The 11447-nt window shown below is 40.2% G+C and overlaps 1 protein-coding gene across 1 annotated transcript; it reads left to right on the forward strand.

Annotated features, from left to right (window-relative positions):
• Positions 1-1642: 1642 nt before the first annotated feature.
• On the forward strand, positions 1643-10999 carry fam3c (FAM3 metabolism regulating signaling molecule C). Its single transcript, XM_072672544.1, has 10 exons — positions 1643-1951; positions 2669-2712; positions 2820-2924; positions 3021-3047; positions 3770-3893; positions 4736-4794; positions 4884-4934; positions 6673-6757; positions 7126-7252; positions 7437-10999. Exons 2-10 carry the CDS (start codon positions 2697-2699, stop codon positions 7524-7526), a joined length of 684 nt encoding a protein of 227 aa, XP_072528645.1. The 5' UTR covers positions 1643-1951; positions 2669-2696; the 3' UTR covers positions 7527-10999.
• The last annotated feature ends 448 nt before the right edge of the window (positions 11000-11447 follow it).

Here is an 11447-nt window from a genome sequence, read left to right on the forward strand (position 1 = left end):
CTCACAAATAATGTCTCGCAGGTGGCTTAACTCTTTTCGGTCAGACTGATCTCACCTCAGTCTCAGCTAAATAAGATTAAGAAAGGAAAAGCGTAGGAGCTCATTAGTTCTTTTGCAGCTCTCGTCCACATCACAGAGATCTTTCAGCAGTCTATCAGTGCAGGAGAAGACCTTATGCATTTCTCAAAGGGAATACTTTTGCTTCTTGATTCCCAGTGCTAACTCGGCTGACACACAAGCCAGTAAGCACATCAAGACAGTGGTATCCAATTACCCAAAACCTGGGAGCTGGGAGCAAAAAGAAATGAATGTCAAAGTAGACAAACTACTACTGGTCTCCTTGGGTTTTCCCATTGAAAAAGCCAAACATCAGTTTTCAGCCATCTTTCAGTTGGCGTCAACACTTGTCAAAGAAAAAAACCTACCAGACATGAATAACGACATTCTTCACAGAAACATGGAAACCTGCAGGCTTGGATGGGTGGCTTGCTACATTACCAATACTTGTGGTTCTGTGATTTTCTTTTTCAGTCCTCACATACAGAATATGTACAGTAAACTGAATTTCACTCGACTGAAATCAGTTTATATCATGGTTTATTTAATACCAAAAGTGAAGTATTATTTTTCCTGTTCCTATTTCACTGATTTTTACCCCAATTTTAATATGCACCATAAGACATAACCATACCAGTACCCAACACTACTACTACCCAACGTCTGTGTAACTTCATCATCCATTCATCCATCTTCTTATCAATTTCCTCCTGGTCAGGGTCACAGTTGGTCCGGAGTCTACTCAGAATCATTGGAACAAGGCAGGAACACACATCCCCTTTGAAAAATCTTATTTGTACAGTCGCTGACGGTAGATGCTGTACCTCGACGTTAACTGTGACCATGTCCCTGTATAACATTTCTGGAGACTTCTTTACTCATCTTGAGGTCTGCTATTGGGCTTAACTTGCTAGGACGGTCTGACCTGGCCATTTTGCCATTTGTTTTAAATGTTCTTTCTTTGTAAATGATTTTGCGGACAGCGGAACGGCTGATTTGTAATAGTTTCGAGATCTTCAACTATCAGTAGCAAACCAAACTATATGTCCTAACTTTTCCTCAGAAGAAATTGCATTTATATTAATCATATATATATATATATATATATATATATATATATATACACACTTGGGAGACCAGGGTTCGATTTCTGGTCTGGGTGACTGTGCTGTGCTACACCAATAAGAGTCCTTGGGCAAGACTCCTAACACTACATTGGTCCACCTCTGTAATACGAGTAACCTTGCAAGTCGCTCTGGATAAGAGTGTCAGCTAAATACCATAAATGTAAATGCTTTTTTTTTATATGGGGTGTCATTTTTTCCCACTGTATAAATAAAGATAACCCCACATTATTTGGGTCGTGTTTATTTTTTTCCTTTGTTTCATTAATTTATGGATGGGTTTCTATGTATTATCCTAATTCCAATTGTACAAAACATGAAGCCATTCATAATGTAATTTCTGTCTTTTTAACGAGTGCTCTCCCCTACAGCTCAGTACGGATTTGATCTCTTCCGTTTGCCTCTAGTGTTATTAAACGGACCCTGCGAGCTGTCAGTTTGGGGTGACCACGCCCCCTACAGGTCTCGTTTGCAGCGGTGTCTCTCTCTCTCTCTCTCTCTCTCTCTCTCTCTGTGTGTTCGTGGCATTCAGGTGTTCTCAGTCTGCCGGGTCAGGTTAGACAGGTTGGACGTTTTCTCGAACGGTCCTTCATCAGCGTGTCTTTTGCCCGGTTTTAGACTGCATTCGTATTTGAAGCTTTGCTGTTCTCTTCGAGATCCGGACGAGGACTCGCTTTATCGCTAGTTAACGTTAGCTGAAGCGGTTCGTTATGAGGAAGTGTTGCTAGCTGAGGAAGCCAGGTCTACATAGCTACTCTTAGCGGTTTTGTGTAAGTATGCACTAAATATCCTTAATATCTACCTGATAAATGCGCCATTCGTGGAGCTAGACAGCGCTAGACAGCGCTAGCTACGTTACGCTGACGGTGTCGTGCTAAAAGTCAGCTTGCTGGATAGACGGACCAGTAGTGTTGGCAAATCCAGGTCCAGAAAGTACAAATCCGCCCCGGGATTGTGTTCCGACTGTGCAAGGCCGCTCAGGCGGATTGAATAAATGTCCTGGGGTGGATTTTTACTTTCTGGACCTGGATTTGCCAACATAGCAGACAAATCAGACTGCGCTCCTGCTAGCCAAGGCTAGCGAAGCCAATCTTGAGAGATGTCAGCTGAGAAAACCAACTTAGCTAGCTAGATTATTCATTGTAGCTTTTTGCGTTTAGTTTGGAAGGTAGCTAGATGATAATTGAGCAACTTTTTTTGTTCTAACAGCGTTGTTACATAATTTAATGTCAAAACACTAAAACTACTCGTTGTGCTGGTTAGCCCACAGCCTGTATACCGGTTTGACTGAAGTAGCTAACCAGCCTATCTAGTCAGATCTCACTGTTATTTTTTCTCCGTTTTGAGAGCCAGTGGCACGAAAAACCAACAGCAGTGTATCAGTTAACCAGCTATTCCGGTAAATTAGCTAGTGGAGAGTACGGTTACTGTTGTTAGCTAGCTAGCTTGCTAAGTTAGCCAGTTGTGCTAACCTGTGTGTGTTTTAGGTGCAGTGAAATACGAGTTTCCACAACAATGATGAGGACAGGAGGTTAGTGTTGTTTTTGTCTTACCAGTGTGGACTTGCTGCTTAATTGTAAATTGGGTGTTGAAGTTGTTGGCTTTACTCTGAGCCTGCATGCCTGTGTTCTCCTACAGGGATCCTGAAGTTGACAGCTTTGGTTTCTGTCTTCGTCCTGGCTCTGTTCTTGGCCTTTGAGCTCCTGGATATTAACCTGAACTTCAAATTGGCTAATATGTTTGGTAAATAAACCTGATCTGTGATTTATTACGGACCCAACTTCAAGAATCGTGTACACAGTAAAGGTTGTTATTGAATAATTGTCCTTTTCTCTGCAGAAAGATCTGCACCAGTGGAGGATAGCCGTGAGTATTTTTAACCTACATTAGTGCAAGTTCATCGTTGATACGTCTACTCACTAATAACGTTCATGGGCAGGAGGAATGTCTACCATGGCTACGATCGCTTAATGAAAGCTGGCCTCAGCAGGCCAGACTTTTTAAATAGCGGCATGAAAATGGGTATGCCTTTGGACCCTGTTTTCTAGTGGGTTAATTATTTTAGAGTGAAAATATTATGTTTCTGTGCTGGCAACAGAAACGTTCCCTCTGGGGTTGTAAGTGGGTTATTGCACAATAGGCGTGAAGAGAATATAGGCATTAAGGATATGCAGCTGGTGCAAGGTGTGGTGCGTAGGTGTTTGCTTTGTCATGTGTAATAGGTCCTGCTTTAGGAGTGTTTAACGTCGCCTTTCTTGCATTTCTGAAACAGGAGAGCTAGGATATAGTGTGATTGCACCTTTTATGAGCGGTGAAGAGTAAATAGTGTTTGATTACAGATTAGTGTTCGTCAGGCCTGGTCCCGGGCTTCTACACGTTCATTGTTTGACCTCACTTACCTGATCCAGTTGAACATCTAATTCACCAGTGTTTCATGAGTTGGATCAGTTGTGGTACTGCAGTAAAAGTAATAAACTGTATGAGAATGTAAGAGGAAAAAGTGCTACACATGATTGATTGTGAAACAACAAGGGCATAAACTGTGCATATCTGTATAAATGTGTAATAAGTCTATTCATTCTCTGTAGCTACAAGGCAAACACGGTACAAATGTGGCCTGTCGAAGCCCTGTCCTGAAGACCATTTCTCCTTCAAAATGGCCAGCGGAGCTGCCAGTGTAGTTGGCCCCAAAATCTGCCTAGAAGACAATATGTAAGCTTTCTTTTCTGCTATTAAATTATTCTTTTGTAGATATGCTGTTGGATGTACAGTGGCACTTTATAAAGTGTGTAGAACGGCAAGATGTTCATTCATTGTGGAACAAGTTCTGTAGCTCAGAGTGCTGGGGTGATTATTGAAATTATGTTTAATTTGGAAATGAGTTTTGTTCCTTTTTATTGCTGGAAAATCCTGTGATGACCCAGTTCAGACTCTTTTGGCAGAAGGAACCAGAGTTTGCCCTAAAATGTCCTAGAACCTGTGACTCCCTAACGCCACTGATTCTAGCAAGGTTTTTGTAAAAAAAAAATTCTAGACCTTTGGAAACAAGATGGTGCAACTGCATCACATATCATCCAATGTATTTTATAGAGCAGACATTTCTGTTTTTTCTGTCTGCACCAAACAAAACGAAAGTTTTTTTTATTTTTTTTTATTATTTATTTTGTTAAAACCCAGAATATTGGTATTTCACAAAGTTGCGTACTTAACAACTTCCCTGACCCTCTCAAACCTGCATAACGTAGTGCTGATCCCTGCATTGTTTGTGAGCTGCATAAATTTGGCCCACTTCTTTCTGTATATCCAGATAGATGCAGTTAGCTAGCATTGCAAAACTGAAAGAGGAACTAAACCAGCTGTGCGCTCATGCACTTCTTGTCAGTAGATGGTTCTGGCATTTTTAAGAATTGAACTTTTCTCCCAATGATTGGACACATCCTTTTTATTGTCCCATGAAGTTTGAGAAGTGTACCATCATTAGAAGAATGTGTTATTTTTTTGAAGATTTTGAGGTTTTTATTTTTCAGTTTTACGCTTACTCCTTCTGTCCACAGAGTGATGAGTGGGGTTAAGAACAACGTAGGAAGGGGCATAAACATCGCACTAGTCAATGGTAGGTCTCTGCTTATTTATTACGAAAACCTGGCCTTGAGTGAGTCATCATCACCTAACGGTAGTGGTCTCAAATTGTTTTTGTTTCAGGAAAGACTGGCGAGGTCATCAAGACGGAGTTCTTTGACATGTGGGCGGGTGGTAAGTATTCGTTTCCTTCTTCGTGCTTACTTTCCCACAGCATGCAAATACGCACTCTAACTTGCTTTCAGTGGAACTTCAAAAGTGAAATGTGCAGAACTGCAATGTAGATTTACAATGAACTCCTTTCCCATACTTGTAGTTAGTTGACTGAAAGAGGCTTCTTCATTCTTCATTTTTTTAAATATATATTTTTGAATACTCACATCTGCATGAAAAATTAGTAGTCTTAACTCCGCTAAACTTCTATAGTCTGCAGAAAAACCTAATTATGTCTTATATTAAGCCAGTACAACTTTGCTAAAGTTGACATGTTCAAAATACACTCAAGTCCTGTAGTTGCAGGTACAGCATAGTTGCCACTTACTTTCGTAGAATTTGAAGTTACTAATTAGGTTAGAGGAAAAATTGCACATTGAGGAAAGGAGTTGATTTACATGATCCAAGGTTGGAAAATATCCAGAACCTCTAACGTAATACCACAGAACGTAAAGATCTCTCTCAGTGGTTCTCAGCTGTGTGCTTGTCACTACAACCTTTTCCCAAGAGCAAAAGGAACCGATACAGAGAAGGTTAAACGAGAGGTGATTGTCCTCTGGCTAGTTAATCACTCATGGCATTGTGTGTGTGTGTATATACACACACACATACAATACATACACAAACGCACACGTCAGCTCTAATTACAGACTATAGTCCATCAGTTTCTCTGCATAACCTCCTTTCACCCTGTTTTTCAATGCTCAGGACCCCACAGGACTGACCACCACAGAGCAGCTATTAGTTGGGTGGTGGGTCATTCTCAGCACTGCAGTGACACTGTGTCCACTCACTGTCTACTCTATTAGACATTCTTACCTAGTAGATGTAAAGTCAGAGACAGAAGCACATCTATTGCTGCACAGTTTGTGTTTGTCATTCTCTAGTCCTTCGTCAGTGGTCAGAGGACGCTGCACACTGGATATTTCTGGTTTGTGGACTGTTCTCAGTCCAGCAGTGACTCTGCCGTGTCTGATCCACTTATACCAGCACACTACTAAACACCCTGCCACCATCATGTCAGTGTCACTGCAGTACTGAGAATGACCCACCACCCAAATAATACCTGCTCTGTGGTTTTCCTGTATGCAGTGAAACAGATGAACTACAGTCTATTCATTTGTATTTGTGATTTTTAGCTCGACACAGTTTCTGTGTGCTGTTACATTCACATGGAGCATTTGCCTCTTTCTCGCATGCCATTTTTAATCCTTTACATTTCACAGTAAGGGTTAAGAGTGAAGTCTATCATTTTGGGGTTGACTTACATGAAGACTTCTCCTTTTTACACTTGCCCTGTGTCCATATGAGACTCACCCACACTAATAGAACTCTGCTCATCACACGCAACAGAGTGATGTCGCTGCAAATGTGTTGTGAACTTGAGGGAATTATTGTAGTATTGTAGAAAAGTAACAACGGCAGTAAAACTGGATTCCACACTGTTATGGTTAAGTTTTAGCAATTCATCCACGGTTCCCGTGCGTCAAACTGGTCCTAGTTAGAGCGAGAAAGTAATCGACTATTTAATTAGTTGCCAACTAACTTTGGTTGTCGATTTTAGTCAACTAAGTAGACTAGTTGTTGCACCCCTTATAGAATTCAACTTTGTTGAGTTTGAAAGCAACTTTTTTTTTTAAACAGTTCAAATGTAAAATTTAGGGAAAAAACTACTAAATAAATAAATGATGCTTTCCAGATGTCAACACACTTATCCAATTTTTGAAGACCATTGAGGATGGAACAGTTGTCATGATGGCCACGTTTGATGACTCTGCTACAAAGTGAGTCCTTTTCCTGCTTTCGATCAGCCAGACCTAGGGTTGCTTATAAATGTAGCATTTTGGGCTGATATCTGCATAACACTGGTTCAGATACTAGTGAGAAAGAAGGATTAGTCCAGTCCAATTCTGTAACAGATCTGGCCTGAAACATCCCTGATTATTTCTATTTACTTCTCACTGTAGTTTTACATTTAAACCTATTTGAAATGAAATGAATGAAATAAAGAAATGGAGAGAAGTTATAAAAAACAAACAGTAAGACTTTCTTTCATTAGCCTTAAGTACACTAGTTTATTTAGAGTCTTGTTTTAAAATGTAAAACTATTCTAAAGTCAACTTCATCTTTGAATTTCCTTTGTAATCAAAAGGCTTAACGATGAGGCAAAGAAACTAATAGAAGACTTGGGCAGTTCACAAATCAACTCACTGGGCTTTAGAGACAACTGGATCTTCGTTGGAGGAAGGGGCATCAAAACAAAGAGTCCTTTTGAGCAGGTGAATTTTTTTGAGTTACTCTGAGCATTAAACTTTAGCCTAGACAGTTGTGCTGCTGTGATCTTACAAATATCAGTTTATTGAGACCTTGGTCTGATGAAGGTATGATTAGAATATTTTGTAGGATTTGATCTATGGCAGCGCCATTCAGTTAAATGCTGATAAACCTGTTTAATATCCTCAGTACATCAAGAACAATGCAGAATCTAACAAGTATGAAGGATGGCCAGAAGTTCTGGAAATGGAGGGGTGTATTCCTCGAAGACAAGACTGAACAAGATGTTCTAATAAGCCATCTTGGACCAAACGACCTACGATCTGTGTCCCTAGTAAATGAAAGCTAACAAAATCCAGTAAGATTTTTTGAATTGTTTTCTACTGGTAAACGTTCTCCACTATATAAAAATAGTCTTGTTTAAACATGCAATATGAACAGCAACTTAAAACTACTGATTAATCAGCCTAAATGATTCATTTGAAATGATTTTAATTGTGCAATTAATTAACCACAGTGCTGGAGGGTACTTTTTTTTTTTTTTTTTTAACCTTATAACTTACTATTTGTATTTGCAGCATTTCTCAAGGTTTTAAATGTGTGTGCCAGGTCTATCTCGATGTGACATCCCTGTATGTTTTCCGTTCTTGTACTGTTAATCACAGTTCTAACTATAGCTGTCATTCTGTCTTCATCATAACGGTAGACCTAATATGGGTCTGTAATTTCATGCTACATAGTCAAACAGAAACAGTGGTTCCAGAAAGACAGGGATGATAAAAGTATTACATGCAGGACACAATGGGCCAGATTCATAAAGTGTCTCTATGCCAGGCAAAATGTGCAAAACGGCAACAAAGCCCTAGTCATAAAGGCACCATGGCTGCTTTTTTTCTATGGCCTGTTTGCACATTGCCTTGGTGTCGGCCATTTAAAAACCCACATTATTAAGAATGCATATTTATTACCAATGCAAAGAAAACTTAAAGAATTCTTTTAAGATTTTAAAAGAATAACTATGTATGAAGGAAGGAACACATCTAAGAAGACCTTTTCTTTCTTTTGCAAACATTATACTAAAGAACATTCGGTCCACATTCGCATATTATATTATATAGTGTATTATATTAGCAATATCAGAAGCAAATATATATGTTTGGTGGGTCTTTTTTTGTCATGTGTATTGTTAGGAATTTCTAATGGAACATGCAAATGAGAAGTTAGAAAATGGCCACATATCACGCATACAATCAATTACACCGCTGATCCTTGCTTATGAATCAGCAGATGGGCTTCTGCAGTGTTATTTGCTTTTGCTGTTACGGTAAATCTGGCATAGTGTTTTATGAATCTGGGTCAGTATTTCTTAATTAGTAGAATAACAGCATTGATTAATGCAGCACAAGACATAAACCTTGTCCACTGAAGGCTGTGTGTGTGGGTATATACAGTACAAATGGTTGTGTGGTGTTAATACAATATAAAGTGATGCTGGCAGGCAGCTACACCCGAGTATCATCAGCAACTCCCCTCCCTCCAATACACACATGGGCCTTGACTCCTTTCTTATCAGTTAGATATAATAATGCATATGAGAGTTCTGTAGTGCTGTGGGAGGTGTTTTGTCACTGGCACTCCCGGTCTTTTGTTTTAATAGGTGCTGCTGCTGCTTTTGAGCTGGTTAGTTACTACGAGTGCTAACAACAAGGTGTATTTATGTAGCATCATTCTCAACCTCAAGGAAGTTTGACAGTAGCTTCTATGCACAACACCCCCCCCCCCCCCCCCCCCCCGGGGGGAGATTGCCCACTTTGCTCTAAGATGTCGCTCCTTAGTAGCTGATCTTAAATGTGCAGTGACCTGCAGCAGATCACCGGACGTTCCTGCAGACGTCCTAGACAGCCGCCGACCGTTTGCACTCCATGAGTGTTTTTGTGTGTTAACTTATCGATGCTCAGTATCATGCAAGACTGAATAAATATCAGTTCAGTGATTCCATTTATTGTGGTTTAAGCAAATGCAGGACTGTTTAGTAAGGGGACTAGCCCCTTTTTTCCTGATTGATTGGATAGAATAACCGAATATGCTACTGGCTCTTATCTAATACTACAAGGACACTGATACTATTAAGTTGCTTTGCCAAGGAAAGTGTCATTTACTGTAAAAATTGTATGCAATAACAGTCTCAAATCTGCTGCATTACAGGATCTTGCCTGGGAAGGGATGTCTGTAGCTAACATTTATAAGAACTTTTAAGCAGTGCTCATGCCTTGGTTATTCATTCAGTCTAAGCCTTGTCCATTTTACCTGCGCTAAATAACCATGTTCACCACTATGACACAGTATACATTACATACAGGATAAAGACTGATCGACAAATGAGTGACACTTCCAAATGTTTTAATATTATTTTGGGGTTTGTAAGAAATTTATGAAGGTTGACAATCTTTTTGCTGTTAGGTGTGTTTTCTGTTTTGTTTTGTTTTTTAAGTGACTGAACTTTGGCTGAAGGCTTTTGTAATGAGCATGTCGTCACTGTCGCCCCAAAACCTCAAAAGAACTCTTCTTGACATTAATTGGAGTTGAAAAACTACAGCATGGTAGATTACAACACTGCCTGTTCTGTGGCAAACTGGCTGGGCAAAGCCAAGAGTCCTTGGCTAAGACTCAGAACACTGCAAAATGAACATTGAAAGTTTTATGCCCGACAGTGATGGTATGCAAATATTCCTCCTTTATTCTATTTATTTATTTATTTGAATAAATTCAAATGGGTTGATATTGTAGATGCACTGCAAACGATACAAGACTCACCTAGCCCAATATTTTGCATCGTATTACCACAGATACCACAGCTTTCTGTAGTAACTGTTCCTGAGACGGTTTGTTTTTTGTCTCACGTCTGAATTAATCTCGCTCAGTCTATGTGGATCAGCAAACTAGCTCCACAGCATGCACTGCACACTGCCCCCCCCCCCCCCATGCATGTATTCTCCTGTAACTTAAGTAATATTTGTTAAGTAAATATTTGTTTTCCTTTTTTTTCCCAAGCCGTCTGGGATCTGCGTGAAGCATATAATCAGTAGAGACTTTTCATAGCTGTTCATGTGTCCGGATTGATTTTCCCCTGTGAGCAGGCAGAGCCACTGATGGAGAAGACCGAAATGATCATGCTGTGGTACTGCAGTGTCTCCATTCAAACTCTGTGTGTCAAGTTGTTTCAACACTCCTGCTTTGTAACGTTGTGCAACTTCAACCCTTGTATGATGTGCCCACTCTCGTGCCTTTTGTCTGTCTATTTGTAGGATATAGTGCATTTGGAAAGCTGTGTTTGCGTTTTTGTTGATCTGAAGCACCCATGGGTATATTGTCAGTTTCATTAAGAAGCGTGTGTGTGTGTGTGTGTGGTGAAGTGGTAGATTTGAATCGATTTTTGATTTAAAGGAGAGAACCAATGATGTGCCTTGTTTCACCCTAAACCAGGGGTGTGCACTCTAATGCCTGAAGGTCCGGTGTGTCTGCTGGTTTATATTACAAACAGGCAAACGCGCACTGGCAATCATGTAAGCTTGTGCTTTGTGAGAATAAAAACTAGCAGCCACCCCTGGATTAACAAAGATGAAGGTGTCCGACGGAAGCCGATTTTCAGTCCTAACCTTTTTTTGGGGTGATGGGGGTGGATACTGGCTTGTAATCCAAATGGCTATGTATTGTTTTACTTACTTTGTCTTCATTAAATATTTGTATCAACATCTTGATTGTGTTGTGCTGTTGCAAAGTACTATGCAGGAATTAGCACAATTCTAGCATACACCACTAACCACAACTTTTTAATCAGTTTACCCAACTGCCTGCCTCGATACACCCACCTCAGCTCATCTGGTTATTTTTAAGCACATTGTCACCTGGAACACAGGTGTGTTGCTGACAGAAACCCACAAAATAAAAATCTAGAGCAGCCAAGCTTCACTTTAGAGTTTAGATTTGACTTTTAGTGTTGGGGTCAATGTCTGCAGTAAGACAGACATCCAAGAGAAGGGTCGGTGACATCTGTGCCTTGAATACAGGTCCTCTGGTAGCCATTCACTGCACGTGAGCTTTAATCTGTGCTCTTGCACGCATGCCATAACTCAGTCGTCACGTACCCTCAAGTGCCCTCTGTTATCTGACCTGACTATATTTGAATGTTCTTCCTGCTCC

This window comes from Salminus brasiliensis, chromosome 2 (genome assembly GCF_030463535.1).
Source record: "Salminus brasiliensis chromosome 2, fSalBra1.hap2, whole genome shotgun sequence".
Lineage (NCBI taxonomy): Eukaryota > Metazoa > Chordata > Actinopteri > Characiformes > Bryconidae > Salminus > Salminus brasiliensis.